Source organism: Hemicordylus capensis, chromosome 3, assembly GCF_027244095.1.
Source record: "Hemicordylus capensis ecotype Gifberg chromosome 3, rHemCap1.1.pri, whole genome shotgun sequence".
NCBI classification, from domain to species: Eukaryota; Metazoa; Chordata; class Lepidosauria; order Squamata; family Cordylidae; genus Hemicordylus; species Hemicordylus capensis.
In genome coordinates this window covers 67,570,151-67,597,275 of record NC_069659.1, presented here as the reverse complement: position 1 = coordinate 67,597,275, position 27,125 = coordinate 67,570,151, and the positions used below count along the sequence as shown (strand labels likewise).

At 43.7% G+C, this 27,125-nt stretch overlaps 2 protein-coding genes across 14 annotated transcripts in view; one reads left to right on the top strand and one right to left on the bottom strand.

The window, feature by feature from the left end:
- GPR89B (G protein-coupled receptor 89B) overlaps positions 1-27,125 on the bottom strand; it is a 198,430-nt gene that overhangs the window by 40,521 nt on the left and 130,784 nt on the right. Inside the window, exon 16 of one of the 9 annotated variants that reach the window (XM_053311594.1) lies at positions 497-2,090. The exons of 6 other annotated variants lie outside the window; for them this stretch is intronic. In XM_053311594.1, the coding sequence (XP_053167569.1) occupies positions 2,026-2,090 (65 nt within the window). In that variant the 3' untranslated portion in view covers positions 497-2,025. Of the gene's footprint in view, positions 1-496; positions 2,091-8,706; positions 8,743-16,121; positions 16,154-27,125 lie in introns of those variants that run through there. 2 more of the 9 variants (XM_053311584.1, XM_053311604.1) reach the window with 2 other exon arrangements.
- Positions 1-27,125, top strand: part of HTR1F (5-hydroxytryptamine receptor 1F) — a 158,216-nt gene that overhangs the window by 119,802 nt on the left and 11,289 nt on the right. Inside the window, exon 2 of one of the 5 annotated variants that reach the window (XM_053311626.1) lies at positions 15,768-15,857. The exons of the other annotated variants lie outside the window; for them this stretch is intronic. The gene's annotated coding sequence lies outside the window, so the exon portion shown is untranslated. The remainder of the gene's footprint in view (positions 1-15,767; positions 15,858-27,125) is intronic. 5 annotated transcript variants of the gene reach the window in all.

Sequence of the window (27,125 nt, the reverse complement as noted above, 5' to 3'; positions counted from 1 at the left end):
ACAAGCTGCTAGGGGTGTGTCCGAACCGGTCCGGAGGCCATTCTAAAGAATGGCCGAACTGCCGGACCGGTTCGGACCTGGCTGGTTCGGGTCCGGGTGGGGGGTATTTCTTTAAGGGCGGGAGGGCTTGCTTACCCCTCCGCCTCTTTGCCCCCTCCAGCGCCTGTATTCCACAGAGTAACGGGGCGCTGGAAACCAGCCGCCCCCCCCGCCGCCCCCCCCCCCCCGCCGCGAGCAGATTAAGCCCAAAACTAACACTGCCGCCACCGTCGCCCGCCAGCCCTCCCTCCCTCCCAGCCGCCCGCCCGCCCACCCGAGTCCTCACCCATGCTGCTGGCAATAAAGAGAGGAGCTACCGAACAGAGCTCCTCTCTCTTCCAAGTCCTGTAGGCTACTGAGGCTTTGCGCACGCTAACCCTAACCCTAACCCTAACCCTAACCCTAACCCTAAAAAGTCCTATAAGTGGCTTGTTTCATGGCAGGAAATTATAAAAACTTCTGGAACAAACAATATTATATTTATTCATTCATTCATTCATTCATTTATAAATGCACTTATGCTCAAGTTGTTTTGCAACCCAGAAGGTCTGAGTGAGATCTGTGAAGCATGTGTGGTGCTTTTATTTTATTTTATTTTTCTTGTGTGTGAACTGCTCCCCAATAACTTGCAGGGACTTCAGGGTAAATCTGGCCAACATGTGAATGCAGCACCTCCATTCCAGAGGAGATGTGTCTTAAAGGGCTTTAAAAGCCTCCTGTGAAAAACCTCCTGCAATCAAACTTTACTGAATTTGTTCAAAATTCTGAGAAAACATACATAGGCTCACACTGCATGGTTGCAAGTCTCCTTTGCTAATCTGCAGCGAGGGTCCCATTTTAATAATTAGTGTTTCTAGTGTGTTCTAGGCATTAAAAGTAGCACAAATATATAGTACTCAATGTATATCACTATATATTGTGAAGTGTGTGTGTGTTTGTTCAGTGAAATGTATTTCTAGGCAGCATACTTATTTTGAAATATTAGACTTAAATCCTTGGGGGCCTGGGGTGTGAGGAGGCCCTGGACTTTGGGGGGGGGCATTTTAAAATCTCGTCTCTGGGCCCACTCCAACCTTGCTACGCCCCTGGCACTGCTGCTGTGTAGTGCTGTGTTGTGTGCTCCTGTGTTTATGCACAGATGGCCACCTGTAAACCTGGAACAGCAAGACATGTGCAGCCATGGATGGGATTGCCTCCCCACTTTCCACCATCCCCATCTTTCTCCCCCTACATCCAAGGGGGCACCCAGTTCCCCTTGAGAGTGTCAAAAAGCTGGTAAAACCCTAAATGGTTGTGTCTTTTTAAATTGTCTGGCTGCATCACTGTTGCCAGGCAGAATAGGAAAGAGAAAAGAGCTTGGTGAGGGTGTTGTGCATTGGCTGAGAGGTGGCCATCGAGAGCTGTGATTTGCATAGAGCTTCCGCCTCCTGGGCAGGTCTGGGCCACCGTCTCTATTACTGCGGTTCTAAGAGCTGAACCAAACTGGTTATGGCAGTGTCCGTGTTCGGATGTAACGCTGCAGCGGCCAAACCTCAGGTTCCAGCAGCAAAACCTACTGCAAACCAAAGGTTCAAACTGGAGTTTGGCGAGGCAAACCACAGGTTGCTTTTAGCTCGAAACCATGGTTGCATGAATGCAGATGTAATGGAGTTCCAACCTCTGCCCCATTTAACTCTGACTTCACATTACGTCCCAATGTGGCCATGGACTGTGGCTTAGGGAGCCCTTTGTTCAAATTCCAGCTTAACCATGAATTTAGTAGGTGACCTTAGGCAAGCCACCATCTTGCAGACTCAGGCCTGAATGTAGTATAGAGATGATGATACAGGTCTACCTTACAGAGCTGTTGTACTGACACAATATATATAGCACATGCGACTAAGTTCCATCAAAAGCACTGGGACTTAAGGTACACACATCAGACTTCTTCCATTGGTTCAAGTGGGCTTTAGTCACCATTGTGTGTTGGTTGATTGATTTAAGACACTAATATCCTGCCATTCTGCCCAAGGCTGCAACTTTAGCTGGATCAGGGCATTTAAGGAAGATATCTGTCAAGGAAAGGAAGGAAGGAAGGAAGGAAGGAAGGAAGGAAGAAAGAAAGAAAGAAAGAAAGAAAGAAAGAAAGAAAGAAAGAAAGAAAGAAAGAAAGAAAGAAAGACCAAATGCAGAGTTCAATAATGATATAGTAGCTAAGGACTTAATTTGGCCCTAATTTAGCCCCTTTAAGCCCCATTATGCATTTCAGTTGGTTAAGTACATTCTTTAATATCTTCTTTTATAATCTGTGATGTTTTCTCTCCTCAGATACCTTCACTCACAGTTCCTACTCTATTGGCCTCAGAGTGGGAAAATTGGGAGCGGGGAGGCTGCTGAACCTTCTTCCCCCATTACCCTTGTGAGCTTCTGCAACAGCCCTGAGGCTTGTGAGCTTCTGCATCCGCCCTGAGGCTGTTTGGAAGGCTTGTGCTGGCTGCATCTCACTGAATGCCCCTGACATCCACCCTATTCACCCCCACCCTCATCACTAACCTCCCCATCTCTAAATAGGGCCTGGCATTCGGTGCAATCTTGTCGAGAGGTGGGACTCTCAACTCACAAGAATTCCTTCTCTTACAAAATCGCTAGTCTTTGAAAATCCCAAAGGAGAAGCTCCGTCGTCTTGGTGACAGAGCCGCTCAGGGATTTGCCCAGCATCTAACTCTCAAATGGTGCAGCCAGCAATACTGGCAGCCCTAACATGGGCATGGCCAAGTGTGGACCGCCACTGCAGCTAAGCCACCTGATTCCTGATAACATCAAATGTACTTCATAAGTGCTTCAACTTTGGCTGGACCCCATCACAAAATATTAAAGTAAAATAAAGTTGTGCCATCGAGTCAGTGTTGACTCCTGGTGACCACAGAATCCTGTGGTTTTCTATGCTAGACTACAGGAGGGGTTTACCATTGCCATCTCCCACGCAGTATGAGACAATGCCTTTCAGCATCTTCCTGCCCAAAGTTTTCCCATAGTCTGGGAAACATACCAGTGGGGATTTGAACCGGCAACCTCTTGCTCCATAGGCAAGTTACTTCCCCACTGCAACATTAGGTGGCATCCCAAATATTAGGGTAAATTAATTCAAGGTTGGACTTAAGAACTGTTAGAAGTTAAAGAGGGAAAGAACATGCATGCTAATATTTTTATTCAAAACTCATTGAAGTCATTTATTCTACAAAAATATTTTCATAAATTAGAAGGCCAAAGTAGTATTAAAATACATATCCATGTGTAATATACATAGTATAAAAAGCTGAATATTTCAGCTAAATGAAGATATTTTCTGCATCTACTCAGAGTTATTATGTTTTACTGATACTCCTCAAGTAGCAGATGTTATCTTAAAAATGCCAAGACATTTTAGACAAGCTAGCCTGAGATTACCTAAGAAGAAAGTCATACAATATTGCTTGATTAAGTGGGGGAGGGGGGAGAGATAGTTAAATATATTTGGCTTCATTTAACACTGTCTAAAGTACTTCAAGAACTTTACGCTAATCGTATTTGAAAGCAGTACACTTTATCCAGTAGTATATAATATCAAAGAAATTTGATAAATGAGTGTTTATACAGTTGAGATTAAGAACATAAGAACAGCCCTGCTGGATCAGGCCCAAGGCCCATCTAGTCCAGCATCCTGTTTTGCACAGTGGCCCACCAGATGCCGCTGGAAGCCACAGGCAGGAGTTGAGGGCGTGCCCTCTCTCCTGCCATTACTCCCCTGCAACTGGTTCTCAGAGGCATCCTGCCTTTGAGACTGGAGGTGGCCCACAGCCGTCTGACTAGTAGCCATTGATGGACCTCTCCTCCATGAAGTCATCCAAACCCCTCTTAAAGCCATCCAGGTTGTTGGCTGTCACCACGTCCTGTGGCAGAGAGTTCCACAAGTGGGTCACGTGTTGTGTGAAAAAGTACTTCCGTTTGTTGGTCCTAGACCTCCTGGCAATCAATTTCATAGACCCCTGGTTCTAGTGTTGTGTGAGAGGGAAAAGAATCTCTTTCTCTCCACTTTCTCCAAACCGTGCATGATTTTATAGACCTCTATCATGTCTCCCCGCAGTCATCTTTTTTCTAAACTAAAAAGCCCCAGGTGTTGTAGTCTTGCCTCATAAGAAAGGTGCTCTAGGCCCTTCTATGTCTATGATTCTATGTCTACATTAATGAAAATTATTTTAAACAACATTGGTAGTCAAGAGGATTCTTTCATAGGATTGACTACAATCAATGTGTCAAAAGGCAAAGGTAATAACCTAAGGTCTGAACCAGTGGCAGCCCGTGAATGCGACTCCGGGGGGGGGCAGTGGGAGGCAGCTTTAAGAGTAAATTAATTCGGTGCTCACCTCCGCCGCCATGGCACCTGAATGCTGTTTGGAGCCACAATGTGCCGCCCAGCAGCTCCTATGGGGAGGAAGCACCTCCGCCACTCACCTGGCCACTGGCGGGGGCTTGGCTCCATGGAAGCCAGGTGAGTGGCAGAGGCACTTCCCCGCCGTAGGGGCTGCTGGACGGCACGTTGCGGCTCCGAACAGTGTTCAGGTGCTGCAGTGGCGGAGGTGAGCACCGAATTAATTTACTCTTAAAGCTGCCTCCCTCCCCCTCCCCCCCGAGGCACGTTCACGGGCCGCCACTTGCCCGAACCTATGCATTTATAGAAACACAATGTTTAGAAACACAATGTTATGCAGTTTATTATTGTAGGATTTTAAATGTTCAGAATTCTCTTCAGTCTCCTTCAGCCTTAGTACTAGCCTATGAGGCAAGTCATTATTCCTACAAATCAGGAACCGATGGATACAGTAACTTGCATAAGTTTTCCCTTAAACTGAAGACTGAGATTGGTCCAAGGCCAATACAACATTCTATGAGTCACTTGATATCACTGGTTTCACAGCAGAAGGACTGATTATATCAGATGTTGTATGAATAGCTAAGGGGAGCACAGTAGGGTCTAGGGATAACCAGTGCAAACCCACATTCTGATTACATATTTGGCACTTTCATGGCAATACTGACATCTGCTCTTAGTCTCAACACTGTTGCAAAAATAGTCATGTAGAAGTTGCACCTTCTTCGCACTGCCACAACACAACTATGCCACCCAAGGTTAGTTCAATAGCTATAACAGATAAGAAGAAGGGGTCTGTCTGGAGCCCACCATGGGCAACACCTTAGGATCCACAGAGGCTTATGGAAACTTTCACTAACCTTAGCCTGATTCAGACATTACGTTGTACAAGTGTACAGATGTCTATACACACATACACATGTTTGTGTGAATGGCTGTACCTTTGTTCATTTTAAAACTGAGCCTGACTACAGTCCTTTCAAATGTATGGTACAGATAGGAATTGTACTGTTTTGTAGCTGCATTCAGCACAAACCTATGAATGATTGTACCTGTTTACAGATCTGTACCTGTGTACACTGTACACTCGTTGTATGAGTGTTGAACATAACATGTGAATGGTTATCTTATGGTTAATTTGGAGGTGGTGTGTTAACTGGCAAGGGAGGCAAAACCCTTAATCCTCACAGAGAAAGATTTGGAGCTATTTGGATCCATTCAAGCTTAATTTGACCATAAGCATGATCATACTTTGCATTTGTTCATCTTGCAGCTGTATAAAAGAGCAAATAATGCATTTCTGTGCATTAAGAATGGAGTGGAAAACAACCTTATGGAGCCATTTAAAAAAAAAAAAAGAGTACCAGCCTCAATAAGTGTTCGTCAGCAGAGTTAAGGACACTCAGGTCTGCGGTGGTGCCACGGGGAAGAAGCTTGCCTAGGAAGCAAGAGGCTGTTAGTTTGAATCCCCACCGGTGTGTTTCCTAGACTGTGCCTAGTAAATATATATTTGTAGTCACCTATATTGGGCAGGGAGCCACCTAATGGCTCAGCGGGAAAATGCTTGACTAACAAGAAGAAGGTTGCAGGTTCAAATCCCCGCTTGTATGTTTGGGAAACACCTATGGGAAACACCTGTATCGGGACTATGGGAAACACCTGTATCGGGCAGCAGCAATATAGGAAGATGCTGAAAGGCATCATCTCATACTATGTAGGAGGAAGCAATGGTAAACCCCTCCTGTATTCTACCTAAAGAAAACCACAGGGTTCTGTGGGTGCCAGAAGTCGAAATCAACTTCACGGCACACTTAACCTTATATTGGGCAGCAGTGATACAGGAAGGTGCTGGAGGCGGATACTTACTTGGGTGACAACAGCAAAGGGATCATCTCATTTTGTGTGGGTGAAAAGGCAATGGTAAACCATCCCTGTATTCTACTAAGAGAATCACATGGCTCTGTGGTCACCAGGAGTGGACACCGACATGATGGCACAGTCTTTATTTCTTTTTTCAGTTCTCTAGGGGGGCGGAATGCATTTACTTACAGGGCTGAAGAAATGGTCCTCAGCATAGTACAATGATTCAGAGTAGTGGGAAGGAAATAATGCATTTAATTGACGATATTCCATTCTGAGCACCTCATGCAGTAGGATGATAAGCTGGAAAGGAATCGGGAGAGCTACAAAGATATCTAAAAGGCAAATAATATAAGGACGTAATATAAGGATGAAGGAGCAAATTATCTTTAAGAAGTTTAGGGGGTAAATGGGCTGATAATTTCCAAATACTTGAAAGGCTCTGGAAAGAATGGGGAAGGGGACAAATGTTTGTTCAGTCAGTGAGGACAGAACAAGAAGCAATGGTTTTGAGCTACAGAAAACAGATTTAGATAAACAGAAGGAGAAACTTCTTCTGTAATGTAACTGTAATGTCAGTTCAGCAACAACATATGATGCTTACGGATTTGTTGGCTTCTCCTTCCACTGACATTTGCAAGAAAAGACAGTAAGGTGTCCATTGCTATTGTTGTACAGCTAAGCTATTCTGTCTCTGGAAAGAGGGACTGAACTAGACTGGAGGCTTTCAGATTGTGAAATTCTGAGGTTCTGGGGGAACGAATCAAGACTTTATTAATTATAAAATCAATAACAGCTGGCTGAAAGACAGCATACTTCCCACTAACTCTATGATCGTCGTTACCTAGTGCAGCAGCAGCAGAGCATTGCCTATTTTCTAGGTCACCATCACACTTCAGGACAAGAAGGACAAGAGCAAAGCCTAGTAGACCTGGTCAGTGCCCCATGCAGGGGCGGATTAAGCTTTTTGCACCCCCGCAAAGGTGCTGCTGCACAGTGGCAGCACTTGTGGCAGGGATGGAGGGCCAGGGGAAAGTTTCCCCTTTTGCCCTCTAAAGAATGCTGCAGCTGGCAGTGGGATGGGGCGCAGTCGCAGTGGCTGCAGGGAGGGAGGGTGGGGGACGAGGAAGGGAGAGTTCCCCCTTTTACCTTTGAAAACGCTGCTGTAAGGCAGGATGGGGCGGGGGGAGGGAGAGCTCCTTCCAGCTCCCCTCCTCCCAAGTGACTGCAGAAGCCTCTCTGCTGTGCAGCCCATTTTCGGCCTTTCTCTGTGGCAAATGCCTATTCTGCCTCTCTGTCAATCCACTACTGGACTTGAAGGTAGAAAGCTCCAAATACCATTAAACTAGTCCATCAATTGAGTATATTACAATTCTGTGATTCTGCTATGCTGGGCGCACCATTACTGGCAGAAACTGAGCACTGAGTTTCCAAAGACCAGACATTCAGGAAAATAGGGAATCTTTGAGGCATATGCTAAGCTCCCAGTGGGTTGTAACACTAATAGGAAAGTGCGGAACGTTTCAAGCTTGAAACGTTCCAACTTGAAACGGGCCATATTGAGTGTTTCGAGCTTGGAAGAGAATGCCCTTCAAATGAAGAGCCTATCTCGAGCTTGGAACGGAATAGCCCTGTTTGGAGTTGGAACATTTTGAATGTTCCGAGGGCCATAAGGGCGGTGGCAGGGTAGGCAGTGAGGGGTGGCAGGAGGCACCTTTAAAATCCTTTATCTGGTTACCACTTGCACCTGCGCGTCTCTGCAAGCAGAGGCACCCTGCCCAGCATCTTGCACCAAGGCTGCCCCATCTATGGTGTCCTTCTGACCTCTGTGTAAGTGCTGCAGCCATGCAAATCACAGGTGCCAGCAGTAACCAGGTAAAGATTTTTAAAGGTACCTCCCACTGCCTCTCAAAGTCCTTTCACCCTTTCAGAGGACTGAAATCTGGAGAAGGGCCCCAGGAAGGTGGACAGGGACAGATTGGGCAACATTTGCAGTCCAAAAGCTATTAGTCTTTAAAGTGCCATAAGACTCTTCATTGTTTTTGCTGCAAATGATAAAACAACTCCCCTCTGGAAGTATTTACAGTCCTATTTCCTCCAGGTTACAGTCAAGTAATTACCAGGTCCCTATTGGAAGGCAGAATATATTCCTGTGGGCTATCTGGAGCAGAGTATAATAAGAGAAAAGAGAATGTGAAGGGAACAATCACATCATGAAAAGAAGGAAATGCAGAATGAAGGAAGCTGGATGCTAGGGATCTTCTTGTCTGCCCTCTAGAAAACCCACAGTTTTGTCCGCTGGGTTCCCACCCCCATGCAAGGAAGTAGGTAATTTGAGCAGTTACAATTTATTGGTCCACTTTTGTTGCTCTGTGAAACGTCTCCTGTGTGAGATTTGCAGCTTCCTCTGTTTGGTTTTATATATTGGAGAAGTATTATGTTGCTTCCCATTTAGCCTGGAACACAAGGGAATAAAATCATAACTAAGCATGAGCGTTTCTCATTCAGAAAGTTCTTCCTATTGATTGTGCCTTAAATCATGTGGCTACTTACAACATTGAAGCATGGTTGCTTTTTTCTTCTTCTCCAGCTTATCTTTTCACACTTTTCAGTAACAGGAATGATTTGTTGTTATAGTAAAGAACCTTTTCCAGGTTCTTTACTATGCCTCTATACATTTAATAAGTTTTGCCTTTAAAATGCATATTACTTTGTACAAATAATTTTTAGACAATCTTAGAATCACAGAGATATATTAGATTTATATCTAATATATAAAATATGGCATTTAGCAATATAGTTTCTTTTCTTTTGGTCATGGCTCTTGTAGATTTGTATTAATTGCTTAAAGACTCTGCTCTAATGATTTTGTCTTTCTTATTGATTGATTGATTGTTCAGTCTTTATACCACCTTTCATAAGGCATCCCAAGCCAGCTTACAAAAGGATACAATACAACACCATACAAATCACATTTAAAACCTTAAAATCAGTTAAACAGTAAAAACCAAACACCACCAAAAAACCAACCACCATAAAAAAGACAAACAGAAGCAGAGGAGCTGTGAAACCCGGCAGCCCCTACAGGGTAAAAGCCTGAACAAATAAAAAGGTCTTTAGTTGTTTTTTAAAAGCAGCCACAGATATCAAAGAGCAGACATTCACTGGGAGAGCATTCCAGAGCCTGGGGCAACAACCGAGAAGGCTCTGTCCCCACATGCACAACAATTTAGCCTCTCTCAGCTCTACACATGGAGCAAAGACCCCTCTGACAACCTTGTTGAGTAGACAGAAACTCTTGGGAGCAGGCGATCCTTCAGGTATCCAGGGCCCAAACTGTTAAAGAGCTTTAAAGGTAATAACCAGCACCTTCTATTAGATCCAGAAACAAACTGGCAGCCAGTGCAGCTCTTTCAAAATAGATGTAATATGCTCCAAGCAAACAGTTCCAGAGAGAACCCTGGCACCTGCATTCTGCACCAATGGAAGTTTCCAAATATTCTTCAAGGGCAGCCCCATGTAAAGCACATTACAGTAATCCAGCCATGACATGAGAGACTCAGCTGGTGCACTAACCCAAGCTGTGCAAAGGTACCCCTGGCCACTGTCTCCACCCGAGCATCCAAAAGCAGAGCTGGGTCCTTCCACACCCCCAAGCTGTGCACTTGCTCTTTCAAGGGGAGTACAACCCCATCCAGAGCTGATTGAATCACCAGTTGAATCAAATGGGCCATAAGCCAACACAGAGAGTTTATTAACATGTATATACCACTTTTATTACATATTAACATGTATATACCACTTTTCAACAACAACAAAAAGTTATCAAAGTGGTTTACATAGAAAAGGGAATGGGATGATTCCTTGTCCCAAAAAGGGCTCACCGTCTAAAAAGAAACCCAAAGTAGACACCAGATGCACCCACTGGGAAGATCCTGTGCTGGGCTGAATAGGGACTGTTGCTTTCCCCTCCTGCTAAAAATAAGAGAGCTACTGTTCTAAAAGGTGCCCCATTACCCAGTTAGCAGGGGTTAAGCATCCCTAAGCCCAATGGCCTGGATCCAACTAGCAGAATTCAGCTTGTGGAACAGAGCTTCTTCCAATGCCTCCTTTACACAGCATTCCCCTCCATCCCCTGAAAAGCTAATCTGGAAGGTGAGGGGACTTTTGGAAGTAGTGCAGGATGTTATGCAGAGGTCTGATGACAGAGGGCTCCAACTCCAAGACCACTCCTTGTACATATTCTGCATACAAGAGGGTCCCTTTAGATTCAACCCACTGAAATAAATAGACTTAAAACAAACTTAGTTCTGTATGGATTCATGAACCTGGACTTTTTTACAGACCAATGCTATAACTTTATTTTTTCCCCAAAAGAAACCAAATCACCACTTGTATATCACCAGCTTAGGATACCCTTCCTCCTTCTTCAGTGCCTCCATTTCTGTCTTCCTGCACTGTCAAACATTGCATAGGGTATGCAGTGTAAAAAACGCTGCATAAGAGCATAAGGCCAACCCACCCCATTCTTTTTCTTTCTGCACCTCAGTGACATGCATCTTCTAGCAGATGCTTTATCTTCATTCCCAATACAGGGTGCCAGTTCCTTCCATTTTTTTCTGGATGACTTTGAAAATAAAGGGTCATGAATGTCTCTGGTGAATCTTGGCAGTGGCTAAGAATTCATTCCATTAAGTCTTTTCGGAGACATTTGCCTTCCAAAGTATTTAGATTCTTTTCTGTATCTTTGGTAGACTTCCAGCTTTCACATCCATATGGCAGGTGGAAATAACATTAGCATTGGAGACTTGTAGTGGTGAAAGTGGATATTTAACTTTTTGATCACCAGATCTCATTTTAGGCTGGTTCCATCTTGACCAAATATAACTGTATTTCTTTTGGATGTTCTCAGCTGTGTGCATCTCACTCAGACTCAAGGTCAGGTTTTAATATGTTGTGCACATTGGTCAAAACATTATTCAAAAAAGCTGCTCCACAAGTAATAAGCTGAATGTGCTTTGTTACTGTAATGTGCCTTGTCACAATCTCAGCATTGGTTGCCTCTGTCCTGCTTGTGAAGGGTCATCACCTCCTCACTGAAACAGCAGGTCCTGGCAAGAACTTCATTTGAGCCACACTTCAACTGTAGCTTTGTTTTAGCTGTGCAGCTGTATCTCCTGTTGTGACTGGGCCCATGTAACTTGGCATAGCACCACTGGTGGTGCAATCATGACGAGTGAGAGGCCTGTGTTGCTTGGTCCTTTGAGAAGTAAGCAGTGTCCATCCTTCATGATAAGACTTCTAAAATTCTGAAACAATGTATTAGGCAGCATTTCTTCCAGTGACAGATAGTGGGAAACACGTTTTATGCTGAGTGAACAAGAGGTTCCGAAGTAGCAAATTCAGCCACTTTCATAGAGGCTGATAGTATGCACATTTCTACAAACAAACAAACAAACAAACAAAAAACACTTGGGGGAATACACACACACACACCAACCAGAAAACATATTTCATAGTTGGTTTCCCATAGATGTAAACCATTAGACTGTGTAATGGTCTCAGACGCCAAACAATGCTGACAGTTTCCTATTTTAAAATACAGTTCAAGCCAACATCATCAAGTACAGTTTCAACAAAAACTAAATATTGTGCCCAATCATATATTTATAGCTAGCCGGGACGGTACTTTCACGAGGCAAGGTGAGGCAGTCACTTCCAGCGGTGGACTACTGGTGCACCAGCAGGGCAGCAAGATGCCTCCCACCACTGCCATCTGAGCAGCTCTTCAAACTGACTCTAGCAAGCTTTGCAAGAAGCACCTCTCCTCACACTCCTTTAAAAGCTTGCAAAAAGCATAAGGCGAGAAGAAGATGCTACTAGCAACCTTCCCTCTTCTTGCCCTTGTGCCGCTTTCAAAGCTTGCATGGTTAGTTTGGAAAGGGGACTGGCCCCACCATAGTTGTAAAGCAAGGCAGCATTTGGTGCCTTGCCTCAAAAACCACTTGGGCTAGGGGTGTGCACAAAACCAGCCAGGCCGGTTTGGTTCGAATCCAGGCCAGATTCAAATTATCCCAGCTCAGCCTGGTTAAGGCACTGGTCAAACTGAACTCGGTCTGGTTCAACTGCCAAACTGGCTTGAACCAGCTCAGAGCTCTACTGGCAAAGGGGAATCTGGTGAGGATCCCCCTTTACCAGTAAAGAGGCAGGGGAGCTTCCTTAAACAGAGAGGGGCAGGAGGGGAGTGAGTTAGTATTTACAAGTCCCACCAGCTGTGGCAGAAGCAGTGGGTGGGGGGGAGTGGTGTGGGGGGGGCTCCCCTCCACTCCCACTGGCCTCCCCCAGAGTAGCCTGGGCCAATGATGGCCTGGTTCGGGCCTTTGGCCCAGTTTGGGCCTCTGTGCATGCAAATGGCCTCAGTGCATGTGCGGAGGTCACTAAAATGGTCCCCACACATGTGCAGAGGCCCAAACTGGGCCACTGCCATGACTCGTAAGTACTAACTCAGTCCCCTCCCACCCCTTCTAGATTTAGGGAAGCTCCCCTGTCCCTTTACTGGCAAAGGGGAATCCTCACCAGATTGCCCTTTACCTGTAGAGCTCTGGCCGATCTGGTTTGACCCCGAACCTGTTGAGCCGGGCAGGTTCAATGTTGAGCCTGATTCAAACCAAGCCGGCTCATACACCCCTACTTTGGGCTACCCCTAACAGCTTGCAAGTATGACAAAGGTTTAGCCAAATAGGTCCCAGGGCATTGTCTGAAGAAATAGGTTCTAGCCAGTGCTGGAGCTAAACAGAACTAAGTCTGGTCCGGGCCTGGATGGGTGGCCACTTGGGAATTCCATGTAAGCTAGGAAAGGCAGGATATAAATCATTAAAAAAATACATATTAGTATATATTGCAACCTGATACATAGGACTAGAAAGTGGGAATTGTAGGGTAGTTTCATCAACATCAGCGGGGTGGGGGGAGCATCAGGAATATAACCAGTGATGGGTCTTTTTCATCTTAATAGCTTTGTTTTCTAACCTTGAAATTTACTGTGGTTCTTTTAACATGTTTTCCAATTTTCACTTATGTTTTCAGAGAACACTGTGCTATTCATAATCATTATTGTATCATAAGACCATAACTATGCTACACCTCCCCCATGTGTTATACTGAGCCATAAATGTACTCCACATTAAGGAGCACTGATCAAGGGGGTAATGGTTGACAAGGGGAACTGCAGCCACCTGAAGCACTTGTTACATCCTACAAGCAGGTCAGGGTTTTGTTTTATGATGCAGTAGGAATTGTATTTAACGCATCTAATGGCCTGTGAAATATATAAGATTGATTTATACAGGAATTATCTGCTTCATTTGGTAAACTCTATGCACTAGCTTACTCATTTTTTTAACCTGAGTAAGAGGGCTAGACATGGTCCTTCTTTGTTTCACTTTCTGCTAGTTCCTGAATAAGATGATACCTTAGATGGTTGGAGGGTATTTTGCAAGGTTCAAGTAACAGGTCCCAAGCATACGAGGGGAGGGGACACTTTACCCAAGTCCAGAGGTCCGGGACACAACCTAAAGTGAAGGCCCATTACCATGAGGAAAAAATTAATGCTAAATTTAACACCACCTAGAGAAGACTATTTGATGCAGTATACACTGTAAGTAAATAAGTAAGTGAGTAAGTAAGTAAAGTGTAGTTCATGCTTAGATATTGCAATACAGATGTATTTCCCACTGTGTCTGCCTAACTGGGGTGTCCAAATTTTGTAAGATCTTGTGAGATTTGCTAGGGTCAGTGAGAAGCAGTGAGCACAGAACAAGTGGCATTTAGAACAGTTGCCTGCTGCCCAGCCTCTTCTCTCGAACTGAGAGAGAGAGAACACGACATGAGCGTGTGCACGCACACGCATGCCAAAGCAGGAAAGTGTGTACTTGTAGCCTGAGGAGCAAGAGAGAAGCATATGCCAGCCTATGTTTGCTCTCTCAAAAACAGCTTTCCAGAGTTCCTTAGTTCCTGCTGGGATTTCATATGCACAGGCAAGAAGAGCATGGGCATCATAAGGTTGCAGCGGGTCCTGGGCCAGAAAGTGAAGATTGGATGGGCCCCTACCCCATTGCCTTCTTCTTCAGAGAGACACAAGCAAAAAGCAAGCTGTCACCCGGACAGGAGGTTCCCCCTCCCTCAGGGGCCCAAGGATATTTGTTTCCCCCACCCCTTGTTCAGCTATAGCTACACCCCTTTAAAAGAGCCATCAGGGTGTGCAGCAGCACAGAGAAACCTCGTAATACAATTTACAGGCCTGGTGTGTGTGTGTGTGTGTGTGTGTGTGTGTGTGTGTGTGTTATATATATGTAAATTTTATATGTATGTATGTATGTATGTATGTATGTATGTATGTATGTATGTAAATTAATTGGGCCTCTGGTCTCCAGAGTCTATAGAAGAAGCGACAGGGAATCCCAGGGGCAGGGAACAATGCCTAAAGGACATTTCTTAATAATACAAATACATGCTATAGTGCCATGTATGGCTATACAAGTCAAGCAGTCAGAAACATTAGGAACTTAAAGAAAGTTAAAGGACACCAAGCCATCTTCTCATTTTTCAAAAAGAGTTGGTGGAAAGCGGATCTGTGTCACAAGACCTACCAAGCCCAGAGAAATAATGCTTGGATACTGCCAGGTCCTAATAAAAGTGGCAAGTCCCATCTGTGCTGAGCATGCAATGCCAACATATTTCAAGAACTCCTGCCCTCAAATGAAACTTCCTTCTCCCCTGGTAGCTATGAATGAGTCATCTAGAGCCACTTTGCCTCATGTTTGTAAAAAGCAACATAAAGTGGAATGGTGAATATTTGTAATAATATTTCAAATCTGAACCCAGAAGGGCTTTTATATTCTAAAGCAGACTAGGCTTGCCAAACCAGTCTGAAGCTAGTCATGATTTTTTGAGGGGTTTGGTTTTGTAAACTGAAGAGACCGAAGTCACTATCCTCCCCACTCACAAGACCTACAGATAATCATTACATCAATACTGAGGATTTAAGTTTGATAGGTTTGCTTGCATCTTGTGCTCAGCCAAAACAAAACTCCAGTTAAGTACAGGAGAGGAGTACAAGACCTGTCCATTAAAACTGAGAGAGAGAGAGAGAGAGCGAGAGAGAGAGAGAGCGAGAGAGAGAGAGAGAGATATCTGCAAATTATCCCCTTATTCATAGAACCTCACTTCTAGTCTTGCATGATAATTCCCAATAGCCTCATATATTCAAGAGTCATTGTGATGTTAGCATTCTGAATACAACACAATCTGCAATACAGAAGGCTATGCCAAAGTTCTAATGTGATCAAAAAGCGTGCAATTTTTCCTGTTTCCTTCCTATTTAACATAGTCCATATTTTAAAAATTGTGGTCTATTGTTGAACCTAGGACATGGGGAGATGAGAAATATTAACTGGACACTCTATCTATCTATTTCTCTTAGGCGTACCCATCGCTAATCCCATGCATGGAAGCTCTCGTGAAATTTTGCAAGCTGCCAGCAGGGGAGGAAGAAAGCGGCAGCGACTTGCTTGTGAGTGGGTGGGCAGGGAGAAGAAGGCGGAGGCAACGGGCAGGCAGGCAGGTGGGCAGAGGATAAAACAGCAGTGGCGGGCAGGAAGAGAAAACAGCAGCAGCAGGGGGCAGAAGGGTGAAAATGGTGGCGGGCCAGGGGGAGAAAACGGCAGCGGTGGGTGAGTGGGTGGGGGGAGAAAATGCTGGAAGGGGAAGAACTAGAGGTGCAGATGGTCTGTGCCCGGCCCAGCTACTACTAGATATTGTATGCAGCTTTCATCTGGAACTTCTATGGAAATTAAGTGTTCCCCAAAACTATAAAAAAAAAAAAAAGAATTATAGGCATGTCATATTTTGTCAAATGGTACCTACAATTCAGAAAACCAAGTAAATAAAGTGAAATTAGCTGTCTCACTGTGTCTTATGATGAAATAAATTAATTATCAAAAGCAACAGTAGAAAAATGGTTGCAATGCTTCTCTCAAAACACCTTGGAATATCATAATTCATCATTGGTGCTGAGATTTCTGAGCACTATTGAAATATCAGGCATTAAATACTGCTGAAGAGGACTGGCAATTTCTGAACTCAGCATTACAGCTAATTGTAATAGCACGCTTGATACAAAATGATAGCAAAATGAACATTTCTGGAAAGGAAAGCAGTTTAGTAATAGATACAACACATCTGATTTTAATATGAAACAGCAAGGATATTAATTTTATCTTTTGCAACTGTATCTTCTAATGAAGTGAATCATTAAATGGACCTTGAAGGCTCAATTATTCCTCCTATTAGGCAGAGCTGGGAAGGAGGAGGTGTCATTCCTATTACCCTGCCTTGGGTTCTTATGCCTTTCTGTGCAGTGCTCCAAGGTCACTGGGAAAACAGTGATAGTTATCCCTGTATGGCAGGTTCAAGACTCACCAGATGCAATTGCAAGACTCACCAGATGGCAGGAATTTAAAGACTCTGTTTCAAAAGTGCACTTGGTGTTTTTTTAATTAAATTTTTATACCAGTCTTCCAAAAGTCTCAGGGTGGTTTACATTAAAACAACACATTAAAATCAATTAACAATTAAAACAGAAATTATAAAACAGCATAAAACAACAATAATTAACAATTAAAACATCACAGAACAACCATTAAATAGCCAGAACAATTTAAAAACAAGTTTTGAAAAGCTGAGAAAGCTTGGTTGAAGCATGTTATGAAGCTGCTTTGGTGAAAGAACAGTGCAATTTTACTGCTGGAAAGAATGCCCACTGTACCTGGATTCAGGAAAGGATCTTTCTTCCCTTACACAGCCATGAAACTGAGAAAATGCTGAATCACAGTTAGAAGGCACAGCTCCAAAGCAATCAACAATAGTTTACAAATACCACAACAGTCAAGTTAATTTATTTAGCGGGCAATGTAGCAAGTGAATAGCATAAAGCATGAGGGACTTTTAAAGTCCATTTGTACAATTTAATCCAGTGAGATCATAATGCTGACTGAAGTGTATATAAGTTATGCTTATACATAATGCCAAATAATAATATGCATTATATTAGAGCTCCCAGTCTGGGTGCCATCCCACACATTTTCCTTTTATCAACATCATAAATGCATTGGCAAGATTATAGACAAATGGTCTATCATCATTTCATCAACTTTTATATTATGCATTAAAGGCAGGCATTGTAACCATTCAGCAGAAGAGGACTGGGTTATTACAGCAGGAATCCACACATATAGCACAGGCACCTACAGTCCTCCAGCTTTGGGTGAGAGTTGCAAAATAATAGCTGTATAGACCCAAGGCCCAGAAAACATTTTAGGTATCAGTGCACTACTTACACTGATAGAAGGATTTCGGAGAACAAAGAGACCAGAGAGATGTGGAAGAAAAGACAGCATCATAGCTAGCCATAGCATAAGAAAATGCTGGCATAATTCAATAACAGCACAGTCATACTCTATTCAGGTTAACTGGAGGGTGGACTATCCCATCAATTTTCCAAGAAGGATACAAGAAACTATCATTGCTTCAGGCAAACATCTGACTTAAATGTTAGCGATGGAATTCCAGTGCATGACCATCTATCTTTTGCACCAACTATCCTAATGACCACTAGGGGCATTGGGAGTGTGGTTCCCAAACTGGGAGCCTCCAGATCTTGCTGAACTACAACTCCCATCAGCCCCAGCGACAATATTTTATGGCTGGGGGTGATGGGAGCTGTAGTTCAGCAACATCTGTAGTTCAGCAACAGAACATTCCACAGCATGGGGAAAGCACCAAGAATAGTTGCACTCTTGGACAAGAACACCTGAGGTTCAGAGGTGTGGGGACTAGCATGAGGGCTAGCGCTGTGTGCATGCTGTTGTTAGGCACGCGTATACAGTGTCAGGATGTCAGCCAATTTATTTACTTTTTAAAGAAAACATTTTCAATAGGAAAATTGACTCATAGACTGCGCAGTCACCTGCCAATGGTAGCAGGTGGCATGCATGCTGCCTCCATCCGCTTTGAAACTGCATTGATGCACGTAATGATGGTGTGGGAGGCTTCATCCAAAGCAGCTCTGCCCAACCCCCATTGGAAACGCTGGGGTTCGGGAGGAGCTGCTCTGATGCAGCATGCCATTTGGATGGAGCCTCCCACACCACTGTTAGGCCACTCAATGTGGTTTCAAAACAAACGGAGGCAGCACGCATGCCACCTACTTCCATCAGGCTGCACAGTATGTAAGCCACTATCTTCCGTTTTTGAACTCAAGAGAAAACAATCAAGTTCCCCTTACATTAGAAATGCGTTATGCAGGAGTTGTTACCTAATCTCTGTCTACACAGAGGTTTAAAATGCATACATAATGTCCATAGTCAATAGCTTATGACAGGGTTTCTTAACCTTGGGCCCCCAGATGTTGATGGACTACAATTCCCATAATCCCCAGCCATGTCCATTGTGGCTGGGGATGATGGTAGTCCATCAACATTTGGGGGCCCAAGGTTAAGAAACCCTGGCTTATGAGGTTGTTCCCATGACTATTCGCATGGGGGCTGGGGAGGGCTGAGAGGGAGACAAGATACTACCTAACTTCCCCCACATGATCCTCACACTCCCAGGCCCCACTGTGCTGTGCAAAAGCAGGGTGCGAGTTATTCCAGAATGGGGAGGGGGAGGGGGAAAGCAGGCTGTGTCCTCTTGAATCACATACAGGTGAAACTCGGAAAATTAGAATATCGTGCAAAAGTCCATTAATTTCAGTAATGCAAATTAAAAGGTGAAACTGATATATGAGACAGACGCATTACATGCAAAGCGAGATAAGTCAAGCCTTAATTTGTTATAATTGTGATGATCATGGCGTACAGCTCATGAGAACCCCAAATCCACAATCCCAGAAAATTAGAATATTACATGAAACCAATAAAACAAGGATTGAAGAATAGAACAATATCGGACCTCTGAAAAGTATACAGTGTACTGTGCTTGATTGGCCAGCAAACTCGCCTGACCTGACCCCATAGAGAATCTATGGGGCATTGCCAAGAGAAGGATGAGAGACATGAGACCAAACAATGCAGAATTGCTGAAGGCCGCTAATGAAGCATCCTGGTCTTCCATAATACCTCATCAGTGCCACAGGCTGATAGCATCCATGCCACGCCGCATTGAGGCAGTAATTGCTGCAAAAGGGGCCCAAACCAAGTACTGAATACATATGCATGCTTATACTTTTCAGAGGTCCGATATTGTTCTATTCTTCAATCCTTGTCTTCTTGGTTCCATGTAATATTCTAATTTTCTGAGATTGTGGATTTGGGGTTTTCATGAGCTGTACGCCATGATCATCACAATTATAACAAATTAAGGCTTGACTTATCTCGCTTTGCATGTAATGCATCTGTCTCATATATCAGTTTCACCTTTTAATTTGCATTACTGAAATTAATGGACTTTTGCGCGATATTCTAATTTTCCGAGTTTCACCTGTAATGCACTGTGCAAGGCGTGGTGCATTGAGGGATTACCCACTACTGGGCCGCTCTTTCCTCCCAGCTCTATGGAAGCTCCTTCTGCCTGGCTCTATGGGCTTCTACATTACTGGGAAGGAAGGAAGGTAGGAGGGCATGCACGTGCCTCCTACTTCACTTTTGGCCTGGGTACAAAACCCAGACTACCCGGCAGAGGAATGCCAGGATCGGGACCAATCTCAGTGGTTCTCATGACCAGCTCTACCCTGGTAGGGCAGTGCTAACCCAGGTGGGGCTGGTAATGAGAAGGGCTTTTCTCTCTTCTCTCAACCAAGCTTTTGCAAAAGGTCAGATTCTTGCACATTTGCATAATTTATTGCATACTTTATTGCTAAACAATTGATATTCCGGAAAATTCAGATTTGCTATCAGTAAGATTGCCAATAGTTGTGCATAGCAATTCTAATACTTGACTGAGTTGACACTTTGTTTTTCATGTCTTGGTCCCATTTAAAGTTGAATGAATTGTCTTAGAGAAGTAGAGCTGCTTGAACCCCTGAAACAATAATTAAAACTAGTCCATCATTATTAATTCTGAATAATCAGTTTAAATTTTGAAGTCACTCACTCTTGTATAGGCCTTATGTCAGGTGACATAGAGATGTCAAAAGTTATTATGCAAGCGAAAGAAGCTTTTTTGACAGTCAGTTATTTTCATATCAGAACTGACAATTAGGTGGCAAAGTGCTGTAGGCTGAAATGCCTTATTTAGTAATGAAAATGCCTGAAATTGGAAGCTTGGTATATCTAAGAATGAGATTTTGTCAAAATTCTTCTAAAGATAAACATTGCCTCTTGCTTCAGTCTACATCTCCCTTCGATCTACATTAAATAATTATTTTCAGCACTCTTCTGTATCCTTGAATGTTTTGTGCAAAATTAGTATAGAACAAAGTCATATAAGTACAATGGCTTGATAGAATGGCTTGGGAATTAATTTGTAAAGCTCCTCCGTTTTGTTTGTTTGCGGGGGGGCTGGCCTTTGACCTGACCATCCAAGGTTTAAAACTGTTTGTGTATGTATATACATACATGGAAACATAAGACACAGCCCTGCCTGGGGAAGGATAAGCTGCTTGATACTTGTAGGGAAGCCACAGAAAGATCGTGCTTGAACTAAATTCCCTTTTCCTTTCCCAAGGCTTTCTAGCAAGTCTGAACATTTGTCTCTTCTCTGGCCTAACCTAATCCTTTATTCAATGTACCACTCTGGTCCCAAATTGTCAGGACACCTTCCCTCTCTCCCTCAACACTTCCCAAATGCATGGATTTATCCAGTAATAACTCCAGTCTCTCTCTTATACAGAGAATCAGTGCTGCCAGTTACAGACAGTGGACAGACTAATGCTGCCCCTCATGTTAGAACATTGCCCATGTGCAACATTTCCCTACATTTCTCCTGAGCCCTCCCACTTCCTTCTGCTACTGCAGATGGCCCCCCAAATATGTCTCTGATGATTGGGAAATTCTCAGGGACATAAGTCAGGAGTAGCAAAGTGAGAGCAGCTCAGAAAAGATCGTACTGTACAGGCAACTTTCAAATCTGAATGAAAGGCGGTATATATATATATTTAACAATCAATCAATCAATCAATCTGAGGACAGCATTAGTCTGAATGCTGCCCATTCAATCGGAGGTAAAATGAATGATGGAGAGTGACATCGTGGCAGCAGACTCCTCCCTCTCTCAACCTTTATGAGTGTTCATTAGAACACCAGTAGAGTTGACAGTGGAGGAGCCTGCCACAATGCCATGAACATCCATTTCCGCCCTAAAGATGCAGAAATGCGATAAGAAAGTATAAAGACAACACAAGACAATTCTAAGGGAAATACAGTATGCCAAGTCATACATAAATACAACCTTTGATACAGCACAGTAAAAACTTATTAAATGTACAGATATCAAACAGTCCATTGAATGGTCAAAGACAAACTGTAGTTATATCTAAACTATATCTCTCCCTCTCATTCATACATTGAATAAATGAGAGCACATTTCTCAAAAAGCAGTCTGTTCTTTGTCTGCCATCTCTCAACTAAACATATTCCTTTAACTTTGACATTTCTTCAATCCTCCAGGTTTTTGTTAATGAGTCTCTGGTTAACAAAGTGAAGGGACACTTCACCTTGTGAAGGGACACTTCACCTAAGTGAAGGAGCAGACGTGTTTCTCTCTACTGCTGTTAGCAGTTTCCATACTAATTCTCACTTACTAGGTTCAACTTGCTTATCAAAAGAGCCAATAGTACTATCCATGGATCTTAAGGTATGGTGTGTGGAATTATAATAGATGCTGAACAAAGGATCTCTCATCTGCCCATTTAGACCAGGGCTGCTCAACTTTGGCCGTCCTACAGATGTGAGCCTACAATTCCCATAATCCCTGGCTATTGGCCACTGTGGCTGGGGATTATGGGAATTGTAGTTCAAAAACAGCTGAGGGGCCAAAGTTGAACAGGCTTGAGTAGACCCTAGTTACTGAATACATTAGCAAAAGATAATCCAACCAAAAAAGCTCATTCAAAGTAAAGGCCAACTAATATACACAAATACATTATAGGTATATGACTGACCTATGTTTGTATTCATTTTTACCACAGGCTGAAGTCTGAAAAAAGGCTATAATGGCAAACAATCTCTTGCCCTTGCTGTATGTATTTTGTTGCCAGGGGTACCTTCTTTATCTCAGAAAGTAAACTGAAAAATCTGTTGTAGCTATTGAATCAGGGCCCAACTGCTTGCAACTTTAAGTCCTTTATTAGAGCTGAATGACTTTTTTCCAATGGAGTAAATAGTCAGAATAGCACTGGGCACCGATGGATTGGGACCACAATGAGGGTTTTAATCCTCCCCACCCTCCCCACCACCACCACTACCACCACTACGGTCTCAATCTAGATCCAGGGGTGGCCCAAAGAATTGCAGTGCTGATGTCAGGTGCCAAACGTTGCCTTGCCATGCACCCCTGGTGGGGACCAGCCCCCTTTCAAAATGGACCTTTACAAGCTTTGAACATAGCAGGGAGGAGGAAAGGTTGCTAGCTGCCTTCTCTTCTCTCTTTGTGCTTCTTGCATGTTTTTCAAGGACTGTGAAAGGCACTCCTTGCAAAGCTGACAAGGGTCAGGTCATTCTCAATGAGCTGCTCTGATGGTGGCGCTAGGCAGCATCTTGCCACTCTTCTGACAACCCAATAATCTGCTGCCCTCAAGAGATGACTGCTTGACTTTGTCTCATGAAAGGGCTAGCCCTATCTGAAACACTCCTACTACAACAACAAATAGTTATATACCGCTTTTAAACAAAAGTTTCAAAAGCAGTTTAAATAGAGAAATAATAAGAAAGAAAGAAAGAAAGAAAGAAAGAAAGAAAGAAAGAAAGAAAGAAAGAAAGAAAGGTAGATGGCTCCCTGTCCCCAAAGGGCTCACAGTCTAAAAAAGAAACATAAGACAGATACCAGCAACAGTCACTGGGGGTACTGTGCTGAGGGTGGATTGGGCCAGTTACTCTCCCCCTGCTAAATAAAGAGAATTGCCACATTTAAAAGGTGCCTCTTTGCCCAGTTAGCAGGGTAAAGCACCAATCTCACTGGCACCAATGGAATACCATCTTTGGAAGGAGTAAGCAGAGCCCCCTTGATCAATCACAACCTCTATACACAGGTGCTGAAGCAGCAAAACGGCTGTCCTCCCCACCCTGCTTCTCTGTTACCACTGTCTTAGGACACAAGCCTGGATAATGACTTCTGAAGAAAAAGACTGGGTCTGCATGAGTCGTGGCATACTGAATGACTGTATCTGCTCTCCAAAAGCCTTGTGGCATTCACAGACAGCCTGTAAAAATCCCTCCACATTTCAACACTGTAAGCCTACAAAGTGGCTGAGTCACTCTAGAGTCCCAGGGCCAGAGACAGAGCCACCAATGTGCAGACGGTTCCAAAGAACCCAGGCGCCACTCCATGTGGAGCTGCCCCATCCAACCTAGCCACACACCCTGTATCTGATGTCAGATGCAGGGGGCATGGCTATATGTGGAAATGGGGCCACGCAGCCCCATTTACAAGGCAATTCAGCCTGCTCTAGGTTCCTAGCCTGGCTGGAAATGTGTCATAAGATCCAACAGCCCTGCTGGATCAGGCTCAAGGCCCATCTAGACCAGCATCCTGCTTCACACAGTGGCCTACCAGATGCCGCTGGAAGCCTACAGGCAGGAGTTGAGGGCATGCCCTCTCTTCTGCTGTTACTTCCCTGCAACAGGTACTCGGAGGCATCCTGCTTTTGAGGCTGAAGGTGGCCTATAGCCCTCCAACTAGTAGCCATTGATAGACCTCTTCTTCATGATAGACCTCCACTGACAGACCTTATGAAGTTATCCAAACCCATCTTAAAGCGTTCCAGGTTGTTGGCTGTCACCACATCTTGTGGCAGAGAATTCCACAAGTTGATTATCCGTTGTGTGAAAGAGTACTTCTGTTAGTTGGTCCTAAACTTCCCCCGGCAATCAATTTCATGGGCTGACCCCTGGTTCTAGTGTTATGTGAGAGGGAGAAGAATATATCTCTATCCATTTTCTTCATACTATGCATGATTTTATAGACCTCTATCTTGTCTCCCCGCAGTCTTTTTTCTAAACTAAATAGCCCCAGGTGTTGTAGCCTTGCCGCATAAGAAAGGTGTTCTAGGCCCCTGATCATCTTGGTTGCCCTCTTCTGCACCTTTTCCAGTGCTACAATGTCCTTTTTGAGATGTGGTGACCAGAATTGTGTGCAGTACTCCAGGAGTGGCCACACCATGGTTTTGTATAAGGGCATTATAATATTAGCAGTTTTATTTTCAATCCCCTAACTGATGATCCCTAGCATGGAATTGGTCTTTTTCACAGTTGCCACACATTGAGTCGACACTTTCAACGAGCTGTCCACCATGACCCCAAGATCCTTCTCCTGATTGGTCACCAACAGATCAGATCCCATCAACGTATATTTGAAGTTGGGGGTTTTCGTTCCAATGTGCATCACTTTACAGCTGCCAACATTGAACCACATTTGCCATTTTGTCGCCCACTCACCCAGTTTGGAGAGATCATTCTGGAGCTCCTCACAATCCATTTTGGATTTCACTACCCGAAAGTTTGGTATCATCTGCAAATCTGGCCACCTCGCTGCTTACCCCTACTTCCAGATCATTTATGAATAAATTAAAAAGCACTGGTCCCAGTACAGATCCCTGGGGGACACCACTTCTATCCATTGTGAAAACTCTCCATTTATACCTACCCTCTGTTTCCTGTCTTTCAACCAGTTAAAACAGTATTTGTTTTACAAATACCCATGTATTTGTCCCCTTATCCCATAACTGCTAAGTTTTCTCAGGAGTCTTTGATGAGGAACTTTGTCAAAAACTTTTTGGAAGTCTAGGTATACTTTGTCAACTGGATCACTTTGATCCACACACTTGTTGACACTCTCAAAGAAGTCCAAAAGGTTTGTGAGGCAAGATTTATCTTTGCAGAAGCCATGCTGGTTCTCCCCCAGCAGGGCCCGTTCTTCTATGTGTTTTACAATTTTATCCTTCAGGATGCTTTCCATCAATTTGCCTGGAATGGACATTAAGCTAACCAGCCTGTAATTTCTCAGATTGCCCCTGGATCCCTTTTTGAAAATCGGTGTTACATTTGCTATTTTCCAGTCTTCCGGTACAGAGCCTGATTGCAGGGATAAATTATATATTTTAGCAAGGAGGTCGGCAATTTCACATTTGAGTTCTTTGAGGACTCTTGGATAGATGCCATCCAGCCCTAGCGATTTGTTAGTTTTTATTTTATCCAGACAGTTTATAACTTCATCTCTTGTCACTTCTATCTGACTCAGTTCTTTAGCCTCTGTCCTCGAAAAGCGTCTCTGCAATTTCCATATCCTCCTTGATAATCCCTTTCACTCCCTCATTATCCAATCGTCCAACCGCCTCCCTGGCAGGTTTCCTGCATCTGATGTATTTAAAGAAGTTGTTGTTATTCCCCTTGACGCTTTTAGCTGAATGTTCCTCAAACTCTCTTTTCGCCTCCCTTATTGTCACCTAGCATTTCTTTTGCCAGAGTTTGTGTTCCTTTCTGTTCTCTTCATTTGGACAGGCCTTCCAATTTCAGAGGGAAGTTTTCTTCCCTTTTATAGCTTCCTTTACATTACCTGTTAGCCATGCTGGCGTCCTCCTAGACTTAGTGGTACTTTTCCTCCTTTGGGGTATACAATCTAACTGGGCTTCTAGTATTGTGGTTTTGAGTAAACTCCATGCATTTGGGAGCAAAGTGACTCTCCTCATTTTCCCTTTCAGCTTTCTTTTCACCATACTCCTCATTTTGGAGAAGTTTCCTCTTCTGAAATTCAAAGTTTCTGTGTTAGACTTCTTTGGTGATTCTTTCCCATTTTAGACTTCTTTGGTGATTCCCTTTGAGGCAGGGAAAGGCACTCCCAGCCAGGCTGGAACCCAGCACTGGCTGAAGAGCCTTGTAAATTTCTGCATATGGCCATGCCCCCTATGTCTGCTGTCAGATGAATGGTGCATAGCTAGGGCACCTAAGGGCCGGTGGCAGCAGGTTTCACCACGACACCAGTGGCTTCCTATGTGCCTGACCAGGGCTATATAACTTTGGCCCACCAGCTGTTTTTAGACTACAACTCCCAGCCACAGTGTCCAATAGTCAGGAATTATGGGAACTGTAGGCCTACTTCTCCAGGAGAACCAAGGTTGTTCACCCTTGCTCTAGACAATGCACCTGGCTTGGGCAATGGCGTTGTGTTTGTATACCTAGCCCTAACCTATCCAGAATAGTTAAGAGTAATTTCTCACACAGTCCATACACATAGCAATGACAACATTTTGAGCCTGCACAAAACATTAAACAATTTAGGTAGGCCCCAGAGCTAACAAATGCATGCTGAGATGTCCTTTTAACTTAAATAACAAACGTTTGTGCTCTTGCTGACCAGCAATTAATTGTGGTCATATTAATTGTATTGACAGAACTGTTTTTGTAAAGCCCTCTAGAAGGGAACAAAATGTATCCCATCAAAAGAAAAAGTCAAGGAAAAAGCACTGGTCTATTAAAAAAAATGAAATTAGGTATAAGTAAAAAGCACAGAATAAACTATTATCAAAAATGCATGTATATCTGTAATTGTTTTCAGAAGCTGGTTTATTACTTTAGATGGGAAATGTGATCATATAATCAGTTTGAATGCTTCATAAGACACAAATAATTCA